General features: G+C 40.8%; 1 protein-coding gene across 1 annotated transcript in view; it reads left to right on the forward strand.

Moving 5' to 3' along the window:
- KIF1B (kinesin family member 1B) overlaps positions 1-19,268 on the forward strand; it is a 116,838-nt gene that overhangs the window by 74,465 nt on the left and 23,105 nt on the right. The window contains 10 exon segments of the mRNA XM_023746041.1: positions 447-595; positions 2,184-2,362; positions 3,290-3,427; positions 9,916-10,034; positions 11,229-11,314; positions 11,647-11,776; positions 11,963-12,125; positions 14,740-14,830; positions 16,527-16,645; positions 17,272-17,327. Of these exon segments, the coding sequence (XP_023601809.1) occupies positions 447-595; positions 2,184-2,362; positions 3,290-3,427; positions 9,916-10,034; positions 11,229-11,314; positions 11,647-11,776; positions 11,963-12,125; positions 14,740-14,830; positions 16,527-16,645; positions 17,272-17,327 (1,230 nt within the window).

Here is a 19,268-nt window from a genome sequence, read left to right on the forward strand (position 1 = left end):
CCAAATGAACTTTGAAGCAACTCTTAATTTATGTGCTAAATTCTTTATTTTTAAATATCTAGGTAAAATATAAGGCCTTTTCCCCCTGTACCAGAAAGAACAATAGATGTATATGGCATTGTACAATATCCTAGGGGTTTTTCTATATTATAATCCACACATCAGAGATATCTCTTTTTAAAAAAGAAGGAGAAATCTATTTCTTTGATGTGTTGTTTTAAAATAAACAGTAGGATTTATTGAAGTTTTCTGAAATGGATATACTGTTGTCATAATATCATAATATCAACAGAATCTAGTAAGCTTTACCAAAAGTAAGAAAACAAGAGCAGCTGGCTGGAGAAAGACTGGAAAATACAGTACTTGATCAAAGTGATGGGTAGAAGAGGATATAGTTTCTACATGGTTATGAGGTCACCACAAATATACTGCATTTGCTCTTTCAGTTCCTTGGACACAACATGAATTCGAGCTGGCCCAGTGGGCCTTCCGGAAGTGGAAGTCTCACCAGTTTACTTCTTTAAGGGACTTACTCTGGGGCAATGCTGTTTACCTGAAGGAGGCCAATGCCATCAGTGTGGAATTAAAGAAGAAGGTACGGAGGGAGTGAGAACACGCACCATCGGGAGGCAACTCTGAGCCTGATATGCGGTTCATGGTGCTCATCTTGAAATAGCCTTTCTCCGGGTGAACTCAGTTGCTTTTGGCTTTGAAACAGATTTATATATGACTTTGTTTAATATATGTGCCCGGAACATAATAGGTACTAATTATATTATTACATGAAATTTTAAAAACAACACATTTTCTAGCTTATGGTATTTTATAAATAAGGAGACTGTATTCCCGACAAGAGCTAGAGAAGCATGTTAGTAGAAATATGCTTCTCTTGGGTTTCTGACATTTTCAGTTTTCTTTTAGTTTTTACAATTAAGTCTGCACCTAAGTCCCATGTGCCCCCTCCTATTCTAGGGCCTCAGAGGCGGTTTTGTGGAATGGACAAGCGCATGTGCTCTGCACCCAGACAGCCAGGTTCCAGTCCCAGCTCTCCTGGTTGTGTGGACACTAACACCCCTGTCCTCCATTCCCTCGGCTACACAATGGGCTTGGCAACAATGCCTGCCACCCAGGGATTTGTGAGGGATGGGAAAGTGGATGACCCACTGTTTAGCAGTGTCCTGACTGCTAAGATTACCGGGGGGCGGGGGCGGGGGGTGCAATATTGTGTAGTAGGTAAGAGCACAGACTACCTGGCTCTGGGCAAATTCATATCGTGTTCTGAGTCTGTATTCTAGTTTGAAAGAAGGGGATAAGCAGTCTTCATTCATAATCTCAGCCACCCATCTCATTTTGTAATTATTTACTAATTACTCCTTCCTTCAAGTAGACTAAAGGAAGGCAGGGGCTATGTCTTGCTTTCCTTACTGCTGTACGCTAGCATTTAATTAAAGATTTATTGGTGAAAATAAGATAGGAGTGAGGATGAATGACATGGTGCATGGAAAGCACTAGCCATGTAGTAAACACTTGTAAGAGTCGTAGTTGTAATCCTCTGAATTTAACATTGAAAACTGTGACATGTTCCTCTGGACCTACCCATTAATGAGAGACTAGATAGAGATGCATTCTTGAGTCTTTTGTATAAGTTCTACAAAAGTCTTTATGCAGTCAACCAAATTATATATTGCGAATTTAGTTTGTGCAAAAACACTGCCAGGAGAGAAAAGGAAATCTTAAAATAGCATAATTTGACATTAGAATTATTCTCTATGATGAGTTTATAAGTGGCCAGTTTTTTGTTTGTTTGTGTGTGTTTTTTCCAGTTAATCACAAGCTATTTGTTTAGTATATACTATATATTCATTTTTTTTATTTACATGTGTGTGTTTTTAAATTGATTTCAGATAGAGGAAGGGAGAGAGAGAGAGAAACATCAATGATGAGAGAGAATCATCTATCAGCTGCTTCCAGCACACCCCCTCCTAGGAATCAAGTCTGAAACCTGGGCATGTGCCCTGAGCAGAAATCTAACCATGGCCTACTGGTTCATGGGTCAATGCTCAACACTGAGCCACACCGGCCGGCAACATGTGTTTGACTTCTTTTCCATTGGGCATGATTATATCACCTCATGTCTGACGCTTACATGCTAAAAACAAAGGCTGTTTTTTGTTTTCATTTAGGTGCAGTTTCAATTTGTGCTGCTGACTGACACATTGTACTCCCCTTTACCTCCGGAATTACTTCCCACTGATATGGAAAAAACTCATGAAGACAGGCCTTTCCCTCGTACAGTGGTGGCCGTAGAAGTCCAGGATCTGAAGAATGGAGCAACACATTATTGGTCATTGGAGAAACTCAAGTATGAAAACGTTATTCATTAAGCCAGTTGTTTTATTTAGGAAATAGTAATGGGCTCAAGTGGGCTCCTTCAGACTCTCCTCTCTGAGGTGTTGCTATTGCTTCCTTTTTTGTGCCTCTAAATGCTGTCACTGGCCAGGGATATTACTCTCCATCCGTTTTCTTCTAAGTGAATGAATCTCACTCAGCAAACACCTTTGTCATTTGTAGGTGGGATTTAAATTCATACTCCATAAGCCCTCTTATATTTTAAGTGTTCCAATTTTATGGTACCTATTTATGTCTTGGATCTAGTAAGTATTCATCTTCTCTGACCTGGAACTCAGGATGACCAGTAATGTAATAAACAGGAAAGTTATAATGTAAGCTTCCTCTGCATTTAGAATGATGAAGTATTTTTCACCATTTCAGTGTATTTGAGATGTCACACAGCATTGAAAGACATTTTTCCTATGACTCGGTGGAGGTTAGGTGGCCATTCTTTTTTTTTTTTTTTTTTTTTAAATATATTTTATTGATTTTTTTACAGAGAGGAAGGGAGAGAGATAGAGAGTTAGAAATATCGATGAGAGAGAAACATCGATCAGCCGCCTCCTGCACATCTCCTACTGGGGATGTGCCTGCAACCCAGGTACATGCCCTTGACCGGAATCGAACCCGTGTATTTGAGATGTCACACGACGCTCTATCCACTGAGCCAAACCGGTTTTGGCATAGGTGGCCATTCTTGATTTTTGGTGGCTTATCTCTAGACTCAGACACTTTGGTTACTGTTTTGGTTTCTGTACTTTTGGTCTTTCATTTTGTTTAAGATCATTAAATAGTGGGAGGGTTTTAAAAATTTTTTGCATGGAACATACTTCCAAAGTGAAACTATTTCATGCCATCTTGTGATATTAACCCGGTGCACTTTATGTTTACTACATAGGCAGAGGCTGGACTTGATGCGAGAGATGTATGACAGGGCAGGTGAGATGGCCTCCAGTGGCCAAGACGAAAGTGAAACCACTATGACGGGCAGTGATCCATTTTATGATCGGTTCCATTGGTTCAAACTTGTAGGAAGGTATGTGATGATTTTACTTGATGTCTTCCTTTTAAGTAATGAATGGTTTTATTTTAATTGGATAAAACTTCAGCATGTTTTACAGTAAGTTAAAAGCAAAAGAGTATAAAACAGCCCCACTTAGAATTGATCCACTCGTACACAGCCACTCTGTATATGTGTCATTTGGTATATTTCCTTTCAGGTTTTTTTTCCTCAACATGTATATTTGTTTAAGTCTCAGACTTTCAAACCAAGTAATTGACAGTCTTCCCAGACTCTCAACTCATTCACAAAATGACTTACAGTTGAACAAGATAGATTTAAAGGAAAAAGACAACCTGTACCTGTATCCCACAGTTTGATATTGTAATGTGACTGACAACTTAACATACTGCACCCTCTGCATGATCTGAAATGTCCTCACTTTTTAAAAAAAGCAATTCATCTCACTTTTGTCTTTGCCAGGGGTGAATTAGTTGCACATCTTGGTAGTCCCGTGAGCCTCTTTATCATATACATACTTTTAACATTTAATAAAAACAAATAGTGCCCTGTGAGTCCATATTGAGTCAAGTTCTTAGAGGTTTAGAATTTAAAAAGCAGAGAAATATAAGTTTTGAACTTAATGATTTCAGAATTTAAATTGTTTTCTATTGCAAAACCTTTCTGACAGTTTTAAAGGACTTGGGTGAAAAGGAAGAGCTTCAGTCCTAGTATTTTGAAAAAGATGAAGTCTTTTCCACTCCACTCTGGTAGCCAACTGTTTTTAAAGAGACGAATTGGGCAAACATTTACCCATGCAAGGCACATCCTTGCTTTGCTATATACCAGTTCATCCATTTTGTTTTCTGCTCCCAGATGACATGGGAATTGGAATAAAAATTTAGACCTCATTATTTCGCCTAATATTGAGTGGCTCCTTGGAGGCCTGGCTGCTGATCTTTTGTGCAAATGGAGAATAAAAACGTTCCAGAGCACATTATCTACCTGGGATATTCTACTCATGTGTTTCCTTTGCTTTCTTATTCTAAGGATCAGTCCTGGTTCCCTTTCACCTGAACCAGATGATTTTTGCTTATTTTATCCTTTTGCTTTTCCACTTGCTTTTATTGTGTTGATTCCTCAGTGGGTTCTGTGCTGTTGGCACCTGTGGCTTCCTGTTTAACCAACTATTCCTCTCTTTGGCTGTGTCAATCCGCGTCTTACCTGGTGTCTAGCTCCCCCATTTTCCATGGCTGTGTGAATGAGCGCCTTGCCGACCGCACACCCTCCCCCACTTTTTCCACGGCTGATTCCGACATCACTGAGCTGGCTGACGAGCAGCAAGATGAGATGGAGGATTTTGATGATGAGGCATTCGTGGATGACACCGGCTCTGACGCAGGGACGGAGGAGGGATCAGATCTCTTCAGTGACGGGCATGACCCGTTTTACGACCGATCCCCATGGTTCATTTTAGTGGGAAGGTTGGTGAGGTTACTGTGAGAAAGGCCAAAAGGGACCAGCTCTTGCTCTAAACAGGCTCCTTGTGCAATTCTGGATGACCTTGCTTTAGCCAGTTCAATTCATGACATGCTGATCTGGCTAGTGTTTGTAAGGTACTGGGTCTACTTGGTGCAGCAGGCATATAAGGCCTAAGAAATCATTTGATCTGGCCCTGCCAAGGCATTAGGGGTGAGTTAATTAAATGTTTGACCAAATATAGCAGGCTCATTTTTAAGCTGATAATTGTGTATGGCCCTCGGATGATGTTATAAATATCCGAATGGCCCCTGGCAGGAGAAAGAATCCCCACCCCTGCTCTACCTAGAGGACCCCTTGTCTTCAGTTGCCCAGTAATACTGTGAAGGAGGAAGCCCCGGAGGAGAAAGTGATTAAAGCGAAGAGTCAGAGGTTACAGGGTTGAAGAATGGTATTTTGCCAGATTTTCCTTTTGTAGGAGTGTGAGTAAGGAAGCATAGGTGACAGCTTGAGAAAGAGAGCAGAGAAAGCCCAAAGTTAGGCTAAATGATTTGTGGCATCAGCAGGAATAAAGAGGACAAAAATGAAACGGGAGTAGTATTAGGTTTTACTTTTTGCTTTGTCTATGAGTCCAAAAAAGAATCAAGAACACGAAGTTTCCTTTTCATCTAAAACAGATGCCTTTCTTTGGCCAGTTTCACTGAGCCTATCTATAAATCTTTGGCTTCTGCTAAACTTTTACCTATAGGCTTTGTAATGATGAATCTCATAAAATTATCGATTGGCACCATCAACAATGGATACTTGTTCACCAGTACATGAAACTGCTTTGTGTTAAGTTTAGTTCACCAAACTGAGGCATTGTCTCTGGCTCCATCTGTCAGTGATGCAGAGCCCCCTGCCCTTGTTCCTAATACTGGTGTCTTTGTCTCTATCCAGTCTTCATGCTGAAGTAATTTTAATCACAAATTCAACAGAGCAGCACGCACTGTATCAACCAAAAAGCATGCCCAGGTTTTAAGGTATTAAATTTAACTTTAATGGTTGATTAGAACCACTATTGTTAAACCCTTTCAGAATAAGGGAATTATGTCAGTGTTAAATGGATAAGCACCAGTTATCTACAAATTAAAGTGTAGTGAGTCTCCTGACCCAATAGAAACATAAGGTCCTAACATTTAGTTCATAGTGTGGTGTTGGTTAGTTGGTGAGAGCTAAATAAATAACGTAGAAAATAATCCCTGTTATGGAAAGAGGGAAAATGAAAGCTTTCTGATAGAAATGAAAGTCTGAATTATGACTGTTGGTAGTAATATTAGCCTCAGGGGTTAACAGTAGTGAGGAGACATTTACTCAGTTTACCCAGGAATAAAGGATTATGTAGCCATGAATCTTGTTTTCTACTGGTGTATTGCCAGGAATAGATGCTAAGAATTTCAGAGAAGCCCATTTATATTACAATTGAGAAAGGTCATTCTGTATACAAATAACGGGACCATGATGCTCTCTTTACTTTATGGCTACGTGTATCCATCCTGCACTAAGAGTGTCAGAAGTTTGGACAGAACCAAGTTTCTGTCCATAAACGGCTTGGTCCTGGTGCCAGTTGCTCAGCTTCTAACTCTGCTCACTTAAGTTCTGCACCACCGCACAGTGAGGATGGGAAGAACACTGACCTGATAGTCAGGAGGAGCCTGGGTCCTAACTTGGGACAGGCTACCTAGACTGAGGCCTGTCGGATTCTCACAGAGCCCAAGAGTTAGGGAGGAAAAAAAGAGCCTTAACGCCCTTTTTCCTCTTCCGGATTCTGCCATCCACACTGGCAAAATCCTGGCTAAGAGTGCTACCCAAAAGCATTTGTATTGTGAGTCAATTGTTTAGAAAACTCAAGTCACAAGCCCATTTAATGTGAAATTTACTGGCTTAAGATATATGTATTATTTTTCTATAGTTTTATTCATTTTAATCATATCAGATTTAAGTGAAGATAGAAAGCAATGAACTCTACTTTGATTTTCAAATGGAATCTTTATGGAGCTATGACTCAGGAATTGACCTTTCCATTTGTTTGGGTTCCCAGGTTCTAAAACTAACTTTGGCCTGCAAGAAAGAGGTTAGAGGAGGAAGTGAAATCACAGCAGTCAGTAAAGTGAAGGATAGTTCTTTATTTTCACTCTTGCCTGCATTTTTCATCTGCAAACAATTTATAATAGTGCAACATCCCCTAGTTATAGAATGGTCATTGTGCATGCATGGGGAGTAACTTCTTTCCTGTTCTTGACTCACAGGATTGGGTTTATCTATTGGCATGTAATTGCAAATACAATTCACTTGTAAAAATTTCCAGTTTCTTGTGAAAATTCCATTTGTAAGTTTTGTTCTTTGGCTGCCTCCAGTAAATTTTTATATGAAAATAAAAAGAGCTTGTCCCTTTAGCTATTCTCTTATGGCATGCTTGGATATTATGAACCATCCATCATAATTTGGGATGACATGTAAAATATTTAAGCTACTTTTCTGGGTTAAAAGGGAGCAAAGGATGGTTATTCTGTGATCTCATTATCTGAATTGACATTCTTTCTGTAACCAGAACCATAATCATGTTGATTTTTCTTATCTTTATGTTGACAAAATTTGTTTCCCTTTTTGATATAACTTCACAGAACTTTCTGCTCATATATCTTTTATATCTTTTCCTCTTTCATCCCTGTTCTCCTTCAGTCTGCTAGGTCAGAGTATAAGGACTCTCAAGAATATGGAGTAATTATTAAAATACCAGTTCAAAATATCCATTGAGTTTTTATACAGCATTGATACTGACTGCCACTCACATAGAATTAAAGATTTCTCTTCTCTAAAAGGAGACATCTATAACAATACTTCCATTCTTCCACATTTGGGATAGCCTTTGCCATAGGAAGAAAGGAGAGTCTTGTGTTTCATGTGTACTCAAACCGTACTTTATGTAATGTGCATGTGTGAACATGATATGCTGTGCCTTCAAGTGGTAAGCTTTTTTAAAATTAAAAACAGGAGTTCCTGGTTTTGAGTAGCTATTTTTAAGTATAAAAAGATAACCATACAAGTTAAGTAGAGTTAAGAATCTAAACATGTTCTATGTAGTCAGTGTTCATTGTGAGTAAGGCTTGGAAAAATCAACTTGGTATAAAGTTGGATGGCTTTGCTTCTCTATCTCTGGTGGAAACCATTTTTCTGGAAAATCTTCTACCTGTACTTAAAGACAGAGGACAATTCCTTTTTCCCATTTACTTATACTATATTTAGATGTTCGATCACCCACCAGTGGCTAGCAAGACCAGACATGGTTCCTACCCTAATGGGTTTACAGTCTGGTGGATGAGACAGACAAATTAAATAATCACATACAGAAAGAAATGTAAATCCTAAGCAGTGCTGGACTCATGTGTTACTGAGATCATATAACATTGGGGGGACCTATCATGAGAGATTGGTATTTGGGATAAGACCTTAAGATGTGGAATTAAAGGCAGGAGATGAACATGTGCGATGGTTCTTTATGGCCAAGGCTTTGAAAGTGGGCACGTCTGGCTGGAATGCCATTAAGAAATGAGTGTCATCTTGTCTGTATACTGACTTTGGAAGTGAAATTATCCATATGGTACCTTATGCCAAATTCTTAGTCTTTAAATTCTATCACAGTAGTTGATGTTTGAGAGTCTTGTTTGTAATTTTTTAAGAAGACTTTTCAGTTTTTAATTTTTTGTGCAACAAAGCTTTAACCCTCTGTTTCTTAGCATTGCCCTCCCCCACCTTTGGAGCAGACTGAAAGGGAAGTAGACATCATTTGACCTGATTTAATGTTCATTTGTTGTTATTTTGTTATACTTTTCATTCATATTTCATTTATGCTCTTAAAGTTTTAACATTTGTTTTTCTGTGGTGTATTTTTTCTATTTTCAGAATTGTTTCATTACTTTGAGTTGAAATCCCACACATCCACTCATCTTCCTTTTCTCTTTGTCTTAAAGTAGATTTTTCAGAGCAGAAATAAAAGCAAGCAGACATATGTGTCACATTAGTTATGTTTGATTTCTTGATGCAAATGTTTACTCTTTGTCTTGTCTTGTGTTCAAAGATCAGCATGTACCAAGTGGGAAGGCAGGAGTAACAGTAGGAACTAGATGCTATTTTCCATTCACTAATGGGAATAAACACTCTCAAGTTTTGTGGTCACCAGTTTTTATTACTTAAAAAAAAATCAATAGTCTCAAAATGATGAAAGAAGGAAAAAGAATACAAATGTGATCAGACTTTGCCAGTTTCTTTGAAGTAGAAAATGTTAGGTCTGTAACTTACCTTTGTATATGCATTTCTGAATTAGGTTTTGGACCTAGGAGTAAAAAAGCAACCTTTAGCTGCCTTCTCCCTGGGCATTTATCTTCATTCCCATCCAGAGTTTCCTATAAACTGGCTACTCAAAAACTTCTGCTACATAGCCTTTCCACCCATATGTGTTGTAACCCAGCCTAAAGATAATAGTCATTTCTTAGAGTAAAATAAAGACCCATAACACTGTGACTTGAAATCTATTTTAGACCTATTAACTATATTTCAGTCACATTCTTTGGCCTTTTTCGTCTCCTGATTTCTGTTTTATCTATTGAGAAAAACAAAACCAACCTCTTTATAATTTCTTACATTAAAAGGTTACGCTCTTTAATGGGCTCCCTTTTCCCCACCCTTAGCACTATTTATAGACCAGTATCTTGAAAGTCTGCTTCCAATTGTTACTCTTCTACCTACAGTAGTAATTTTTATAGGGCGTGATTCATTTGGTGTAAATTGGTCTCTGTCAGCTGTTACCAAGCATTTGCATTGGTTTATATATTATCTGCGCTAAGAAAGAATTGGAAGTAGTCTGAGAATACAGAGCAGAGAGAGAGGTAACCTTCAGACAGAGCCTAAAAGCCAGCTCAGTTTCATAAAGGTATTTTCGATAAATCTGACAGCCAGCTTCTCTGTCGGTGGGATGCTCAGCTGTGTCTCCCGGTTTCTATCTCTAGGGCATTTGTATACCTGAGCAATCTGCTGTATCCCGTGCCCCTGATCCACAGGGTGGCCATTGTCAGTGAGAAGGGTGAAGTGCGGGGATTTCTGCGTGTGGCTGTCCAGGCCATTGCAGGTAGGTGACCCTCTTCTGAAACAGAGCTGTGGACTCTGCTTGGAGACAGAGAGGCCAGTTCTGCAGGGTCACACTGCAGCTGCACGTACAGACTGCAGTGCGTTTGTCTGTCTTGGAGAAAGCCTTTATTGCTTCCTTTCTAACTGTTGTTACTAAGTATCAAAAATAGGTTCTCTTTAGTCTGGGCTACTGCTATTTTAGAATAATGGGATAAAGGGATTTCCTTTAACGTGAAAGACAATTCTTGGGTTAACTTTATAAAAGTCACTTGCATTTTAAATAATGTGTATTAACTGCCTGAGAAGTAACTAAGGACTTTCAGTACTTTTTTTGTCTAATTTTCTCTAAGGGTACTTCTAGGCCTTTCTGTCCCTTAGCTATTATTTTGTAACTAGAGGCCCCGTGCATGGATTCGTGGAGTCCCTCGGCCTGGCCTGCGGGGATCAGGCTGAAACTGGCTCCAACATCCCCCGAGGGGTCCCGGAGTGAGAGGGCGGATCTCAGGTGATGCACCCCAGAATCAGGCTCCCTCCTCTCTGGTTCCGGGTGCATCACCCAAGACCCACAGCTGCCAAGTCACCACAGCTCAACAGCTTCTACGTTGAGCGTGTGCCCCCTGGTGGTGGGCCAGTCAGCCGGTCACTTAGGCTTCTCCATGATCCAGCCTCCATTCTGAGGACGAATGTGGCCATTTATTATAATTTTTCTGTTGTAATTTCTAAATGCTATGCTGTGACCTTTCACCTTTACCCATGGAAATCTGTGACATATTCACCATTGTTGAGTTTAGGGAAGTCTTCACAAGTACAGTCTAGTATTTTGAAATATTTATTGAGTATTATTGAATATAACCTTGCCAAGTGAAGAGATCAGTATTTTAGATACGGCATCTGAACAATATCAAGAATAAAACTGATTCTTTGCTCATTTGAGCTAAGGGAGTTGGTAAGGTTACCTGAGTAGAGTTGGAAGCAGCCCTTGTGACTTTATTGCTTAGGTCTTATTTTCTCTTTCTTAAACAAAAGGACTTGTCCTTTGGTGTCTCCTCTTATATCAAAGTTCTCGGAACCTAAGGCTCCACTACTTCATTATTTATTTTATAATCCAGTAAGAGTCGTCCCCCCTCTGCCTCATATGTAGTCTCATTTGATCTTTGCTTTTCTCTCTCTCTCTTTTTTTTTTTTCCCTACCTAGCGGATGAAGAAGCTCCTGATTATGGCTCTGGAATTCGACAGTCAGGAACAGCTAAAATATCTTTTGATAACGAGTACTTTAATCAGGTGAGAAACCTTCCAGGAAGAGGAAAAATCTAATGGAAGGAGAAGTACTCAGGTTTATAAAAAGGATGTTCAGCACTGGGGGACAACAATTCTTTTACCTACAACTAAAAAGTATAGGTAACCACAGGGTGTTTAATAGGATATGGGACATGTCTAAGGATTACAACAGTAAGGGTAAAGGCCCAATATTTATTTTGCCATTTGTAAGGCAGCTCTTAATCCATATAATTTTACAGTCACTATTAGTCATTAGGCAAATAAACAAAAGAAAGGAAACTGGGGGAAATGTGTTATTATACTACTTCATCTACCTCCCCCTGCCTTGATTTCAGAGTGACTTTCCTTCCGTTGCAATGACTCGTTCTGGTCTGTCCTTGGAAGAGCTGAGGATTGTGGAAGGACAGGGTCAGAGTTCTGAGGTCATCAGTCCTCCAGAAGAAATCAATCGAATGAATGACTTGGGTGCGTAGACACAGTGTACTGTGATGGGGAACATTTTCAAAGAGGGAAACATATTGACCATTGCATTGACCGATGAGATAATCACTTTCATTCACTAGGAATGGAAAGAATGCCCTGCTCTCTCCTCACTGAAGGGTGATCTGTGCATTGTTTGAACCAGGTGTGTGTTCGTTTGATCCTCTTTAGATCTGAAGTCAAGCACTTTGCTGGATGGGAAGATGGTCATGGAAGGGTTTTCTGAAGAGATTGGCAACCACCTGAAACTGGGCAGTGCCTTCACTTTCCGTGTGACAGTGCTGCAGGCCAGTGGGATCCTCCCAGAGTATGCAGATATCTTCTGTCAGTTCAAGTAAGCCGTCCCTTCGCTCTGCCTACCCAGCTGTCCTCCCGGATGCCGTCCTTTGTGCTCTGTAGACTGCTTTACATTTGTGAGACCCTAACACTCCTGAGAAATGACGACTACCAGTCTCTGAAATAAAATGCTTTCTTCCCTCAAGATGGGAGTAAGAACCAGAAACCTACAATGGAAGGAAACAGAGTACATTGTGGGGTGGGGTGTGGCCATGCCTCCTGCTAAAAGGTTATATTGTGGACCATCGCTCTCTGCTAGGAATATAGGGTCTGGTCCAGACACACCTATTTATTAGTCTTTTTAATGCTCTTCATGCTGAAATGTGGTATTAATAAACAAATCTCACCCTGGCCCACATTGCTCAGTGGTTAGAGCATTGGCCTGTGGACCAGAGAGTCACAGGTTCTATTCCTGGTCAAGAGCACATATCCGGGTTGCAGGTTCGATCCCTGCCCATGGTCGGGGTGCATGTGGAAGGCAACCAATAAATGTGTCTCTCTCACTTTAATTTTCCCCTCTCTCCTTTCTCTCCCTCCCTCCCTCTCTCTCTTCCTCTGTCCCTCCCTTAAAGCAATGAATTATTTAGTCGCCAATTATGCCTAATAATACTTGGGGAAACGAAAATTTAAATAACATAATGAACAGTAATATTTTACATCAATTTAAAAAAAAGGTAGTATGTAGAGATGATGTGACAGGTTTCATTTCTCTTCCACTTATAAGCTTTTTCTATCCTGTAATCCTCTTGACTCTATATTATAGGTGCTCTCTTCTCACGACCTACCTAGGAAAACGCTTTTTTTGAGAATCTTAAGTTTTAATACCCCCAAGCATCAACGTATCTTTGCAGTATGTGGAAGGGCCACACAAGAATGAAGCCCAGTTTGCCACGGGTGCCACCAAAAGGCCGCCTCAGAGTCTGCCATCCCACTCCCTCATTATGTGGCCTTCCCAGGGGTCCTGATGCAGTTATAAAGCATTGCTTTTACATCGCATTTAGCCAAGTCCTGAATTAAATGTGGTTACTACATAGTCAGCCACTAATAATCGTTAAAATATTATCCATCTGGTATTGGTTTTGCCCATTTAACATATTTGCACTAAGAGCCTTAAATCAGTTTTTTTGAACTTTCACTATTCTAGTTAAGCAACTGATGTATTTTATGGAAAAAACCTACTTGGTTAACTGATGTCTGAATGACAGTGGTATGTTGACTTTTGTCCTAAAACCTACTAAAAAGAGCAGCATGTGCGCTGGCGTTAGCTCTGGGGGAAAGGGCAGGTTGACTCAAGTTGAGAGAAGACGCAGATCCTTTTTGGGTTTCTATAAATTCTCACTTGGCCTGCATAGGGAAGACACAGCTGTAGACTTCACCTGTCACCCATGGTTTCACCTGCTCTAAGCAGAGCATTGGACGAGTACATATCAGAGATCCCACCTCTGGTGGGTACCATGTATAGTCCTCAGGCTCAGTGAACTAATGTGGAAGGCAAGGAATTCCTTGTCCTCTCTCTACCCCCTATTCAAAGCATTCTTTTTCCCTTTTTTCTTGGGAGAGTGTGAGATGTTCTTTTTTCTTTAATCCTCACCCAAGGATATTTTTCCATTGATTTTTAGAGAGAGTGGAAGGGATGACATAAGATAGAGGAGAGAAATATCAATGTGAGAGAGACACATCAACTGGTTGCCTCCCACACAAGCCCCCACCAAGGCCGGGGATCGAGCCTGCAACCGAGGTTCGTGCCCTTGACCGGAATTGAACCTCGAACCCTTCAGTCCACGGGTCGACTCCCTATTCTCTGAACCAAACCTGCTAGAGCAATGTGGGATGTCCTTTTGATGCATATTTCTATCTGGCACTAAATCCTTGTATTGAGGATGCTTTAATTCTTCGATTTTTATTTCAGACTTATAATAGGGAGGGAAAGAGAACAATAAAACCTCACTATTTGTGAGAACAAATAAACATAGCCCACTGATTCAACAAATCTTTCAGGAGTATCTTATATATCTCAAGCCCTGTGGGAGACACTGTCTTTTGGGGAGACAGGCATATAAATACATTATTACAAACAGTGAAATCATCACTATTGAGAAAATACATTCCTAGTGCTGTGGGGACACAGAACTATTTCCCTGAGTCAGGACAGACTCTTTGCAAGAGGTGGCATTTGCATCTACTCATAGCTGGTCTGAGAGAGACTCCTAGTCAAGTACGCCATCCACAGGCTGTAGTACTACCTTGTAGAAGCTTGAACCTGCCAAATCTTGTCTACACAAAACAACTTAATAATTTTTATTCTCAGTGAAAAACCACAAAGGAACAGGAGTTCACTGAATTCACTCTTCACACTCTCTAAGGCATTCTTGCATATACGTCCACATAGCTAAGTGATCAGGGTCAGGTAATTTTCAATCATTTTTGAAATAAAGTGTAAAATACTATCTGAGTGATAAGGAAAATGTTTTGACAAGGATATGTAAATAACTTGCTCAATTAAAAACTCTGCTTAAGTAGGCAGTTTCCATACCATCCAAGTCGAGCTGTTACCACATAGATCCTGATGAAACCATTTAATGAAACATTCTCCTCCTTATTTTCCCATTAAGCTTTTTGCATCGCCATGATGAAGCATTCTCCACTGAACCCCTCAAAAATAACGGCAGAGGAAGTCCTCTGGGCTTTTATCATGTGCAGAATGTAAGTGACATGGACTATGTTGCCAGATGTATTGTGGGTTTGTGGTACCTTGAAGTGGCTGGTGTGAGGCAGTCATGTGTGGGCTCCCTTGGGCTTTCTCAGAGCGGCTGTGCGAGGGAATCTGTGGGGGAATAGACAATGGAGGGAGTGGCCAGAGTATTGAGCTCATCCTCCAGGACAGAGCAGCTGGCCTGTGAATTACCGAGGGCCCCGCGAATCCTGTCCAGGTTCATCTGCCAATAAAATTTTCCATCACTTGGAATGTAGTGAGTTGTTTTTAGTGTTTCCTTCATAGGAAAGTAAGCATTTTAGTATGAGTTTTGTTAAAGTTAATATATTTATTGTCCTTTAAACTGTAAGATACTTATATTGTTCAGTTGCAAGTAAGATAAAAACTATTCAGTACCTTTGTAACTAAGATTCAGATTGTCTTCCTTGCAATTGATACTATGATGATCCATTAATGCTCCTTACAGCTCTTTCATAAGTGGAGTAAGAAAATAGACCTTCCATCTCCTCTAGGAAGATTCACTATAACTCTATTCACAAGGCATCATCCTCATCACTATAGCCAACACTCCCCGAGAGCTTATTTTGTGTCAGTTTCTGTTAAGAGTGCTTTTTCATGTCTTAATTCATCTAATCCTCACATTTATGCCATAGTTGGTCGTAATCCCCATGTTACAGCTGTGATAACTGAGGCACAGAGCAGTTAAAGCCACTCACCCAGGTTGCAAAGCTAGGAAGAGGTGGAGGCGGGGTTTGAAGGCACAGAAATGTTGCTCTGGCTCCAGGGTCTTCACTACTACATGAGACGGTCTCATCATCTTGTTGACATATCTACTCTCTAAAGTACGAGGGGAAACGACAACTCCAGAAGTGGAACAAGCAAACACAAAACACTATTTTCTTTTTTATGTTTAATTGTATAAATATGAGCATGCATGTATCCAATAAACATTGGCTACTGCGCACAAGGACTGTGCCTGGCACCCTGGGGAATGCACAGGTGAATCACAGATTATTCCTGAAGAGCTCACAATTCCGATAGGGAAATAAATGCTTATTTAAGTAACAAGATCTAGAGACATTAGAAAGATAGTTATGAAATGCAGTGGGACTCGAGAGAAGGGGAAGTTATTTCCATGATACTTTGAGTTACTTTTTTTGTTGCGGGGGGATAGTTGGGTATGGAAAGGAGGTGAGGGCACTTCTTGGAGAATATAGTATAAATAAGGAAAGGTGGGTCAGACTTGGCATTGTACTTGGCACCTGGTGAACAGCCCTGTTTCCCTTATTGTTGTTACTGTTTGAGCTGAGCCTTGAAGTCTAGGAATGACTTAGAGGTATGGAGGTGTGGAAGGCCTTGCAGGCAGGACTGCAGCCTGGGCCATCTAAGGGCGAAACAGAGGAGAGAGTGGGTGAGTCTGATTAAGTGGAAACAAATGTATGGAGAGCAGCCGGGGGCAGAGATCGGTTCAGGCAGATGGTGGAGGGTCTCAAATGCCTGAAGCTCAGTAAAGTTACCCCAGAATGAAAACCAGAGAGGAGCCCCTAGCTTATCTTGTGGGAGGCGGGCAGAGTCAAATACCCAGCACATACCCAGCTCAAAAGTGCTCAAGTTCTGATTGCAGCAAAAATGCCTCGAATTATAATAAATCTTTCCTTAATCTAATTTGGCTTTATTCCTTACTAGATTGCAGTGGAAGTCACTGAATCATTTGTGGAATACATCAAAACCAAGCCTATAGTATTTGAAGTCTTCGGGCATTATCAACAGCACCCACTTCACCTGCAAGGACAGGATCTTAACAGGTTTGGGCCAGATGAGCAAATATTTTTGTTGATATTATTATCGTTGTTATTGTCACTTGCTGGAAAGGAGGAAATCTTTTGAGGGATTAAGATAACTAAATAACAGTTTTATGTTACTCGATGTTTTCTCTTTGGAAACGTCACCACCTTTTTTTCTACGCCACCTAATCACTAGTTGTAGGTAGAGCACATTGAATTTTGCCCAGGTGGCCTTGAGTACCATCTTTTTGTAGGAAGAGACTTTGAATAGGACCGAAAGTTGAAGTGACAGGGCTATACCATGAAATTGTGTATAATTGCTCCTAAAGGCCCAGAACTTTATGAAGCATAAGTTCTAAGTGGAGACATCAAAATTGGTGAGGAGAGCAACGGTGGGGACTTTGGGATGATGGCAGAGTGTTAGTGTTAACAGAACAACTTTCCTACTTCATTTATTAGCTAAGACTTAGAAGGGGACTTTTATTAAAATGTCTTAGCCTCAGTTATACTCTGGAGTTATGTCTGGTATCTGATACTATGCTAGAGTTGAAAGTACAAACCATCTGTGTGTAGAGGGCACTTAAACATGCCATTATTGGCTCCATGGGACTCTTTTTCTTAAGAACTTGGTCTTCCTTCCTTCACAGTCCTCCTCAGCCATCTCGACGATTCTTCCCTCCGCCCATGCCACTCTCCAAGCCAGGTGAGCGCTAGCTGCGTGCTTTGCATGATGTTCTGTGTGTGAATACATCTCTTACTCTGAATGACTCCTCCAACAAAAATCATATTCAAATTCCTGCTCCTTTTCTATGTATCCTTACACATTCTTGTATCTAGCCAGAAGTGGAATTCTTGGCTCCTGACTTAAAATAAGCAGTAAGAAACAATAGGACTCCATTCCTGCCAGTTCTCTGGTCTTATTGTCAATTTTCATAAGCTCCGTTTCCAGATCTCTCCACTTTGTATGTAACTCCCCATAACTGTCAAGGGGCTGGGCGTTGTTTTGCATACTAAATTTATCCTGCATGTTCATTTATCATGTTTTGATTTTTCTTTGTTTATTTTCATTCTTTTCCTCATTGCCCACATTCCCATCCCTCCCTGTGCTCATTCTCCACCTCTGTCCTCCTCATCTCCATCCTGCCTTCAGACCCTGAGAGAAAGATTGAGCTGATTCGATTTCTCGTGTCTGGCTATGTGAATGTGCATGCGTTGGACACATTTTCTGAGCACGCCAGTGTGCTTGCATCCTCCGCTGCTGCCACCTTCCAGGATGGGGCGGACCCCCCGCCGCCTTTTCTCTTTCTGCCAGTTCCCAGCTGCCAGAGCGAGAGGGTACCTAAACGAGATGGTTAGTAGGTAAATTAGCTCTGCCTTAGATGTATAACCTCAGGGGTGTGTCCCATAGCCTGGCTTTCTGTGTGAAACAGACCTCTCTGCTACTTGAACTGACTGCAGAGTTGAGCACATTGACGAGATCCTGTCACATTTGCTTAGAGAGATTTCAGGAAGCACCCTGTCTACCTGTGCCTCTTTCACTCCACCCTGGGGGTGAGGGCTCCTTATATTTGTTTGTTTGGTGTCTTTGCAATAGTATTTTTAAAGATTTTTACTAGTACATGTTTTTGGTTTTGGTTTTTAATGCTTCTGGTTTTGCTTCCTGACCCTTAGATGACTGTCAGAATCATTAACCCTACTTTCCTCTTGACTAGCGTTACCAATTCATATGGGAGTCAGCGGGGTGGGCAATGCTGACAGGCTACACGTATGAATAGCGCTGTGTTACTCAGAAAGCCTCTTCAGATACATTGTCGTGGATCCTCATAATACCTTTCTGAGATAGCAGGCGAAATATTATGATCTACATTTTATAGAAGAGGAGACAGACTCATAGAGATTAAGTGACTCAGCCAAAGCTACATGGCTCTTTAATGGTTGGGCAATGATTCGATCCCCAGTCACTGGACTCTCACTCCAGTGCTCCCATGTTCTGAGCAGAGAACTCTCTTTGTATTGCCAGAGTTTAGAGTTTCTACACAGTGTTTCAAAATGCCCATTATGTAGAATCTAAAATTCTTGGAAATACTGGGTTTTGATTAATGTATTTAATCAGTTCAGTTAAGAATATGGAATTTAAATCTGAAGAAAATGTATAACAAGAGATTTACAGAATCCTGTTTAGAGATCAGACCAGTGCTTCCCAAACTTGTCTGCATATTGGAATCACCTGGGGAGTTTCAAACCTCTCAGAGGACTGGGTCCCACCCCAAGAGATTGTGGTTTAATTGGCCTGGGGTGCCTGGGCTCTGCATGTTTGAGAACCCCGGGTGACTCTCATGGGCAGGGAGGTTCAGGAACCACTGGGTTGGAGGATAGGTCTGTCTCCCATGATGCTACTGCTCCGCATGCCACAAAGTGCAAGCGTCTTTGTGAGAGAGAAGTATCAATTGGTGCCTCCTACTCGTGCCCCTACTGGGGCAGGGATTAAACCTGCAACCAAGGTACATGCCCTTGACGGAGAATCTAACCTTTGACCCTTCAGTCTGAGGGCCAATGTTTTACCACTGAATGACCAGCCCGGACGAAACTTATTTTCTTATCGTTGGATAATTTGTTGAAAGGGAGAAAAATACTGACCCTCCCT

This window comes from Myotis lucifugus, unplaced genomic scaffold (genome assembly GCF_000147115.1).
Source record: "Myotis lucifugus unplaced genomic scaffold, Myoluc2.0 scaffold_621, whole genome shotgun sequence".
Classification (NCBI taxonomy): Eukaryota; Metazoa; Chordata; class Mammalia; order Chiroptera; family Vespertilionidae; genus Myotis; species Myotis lucifugus.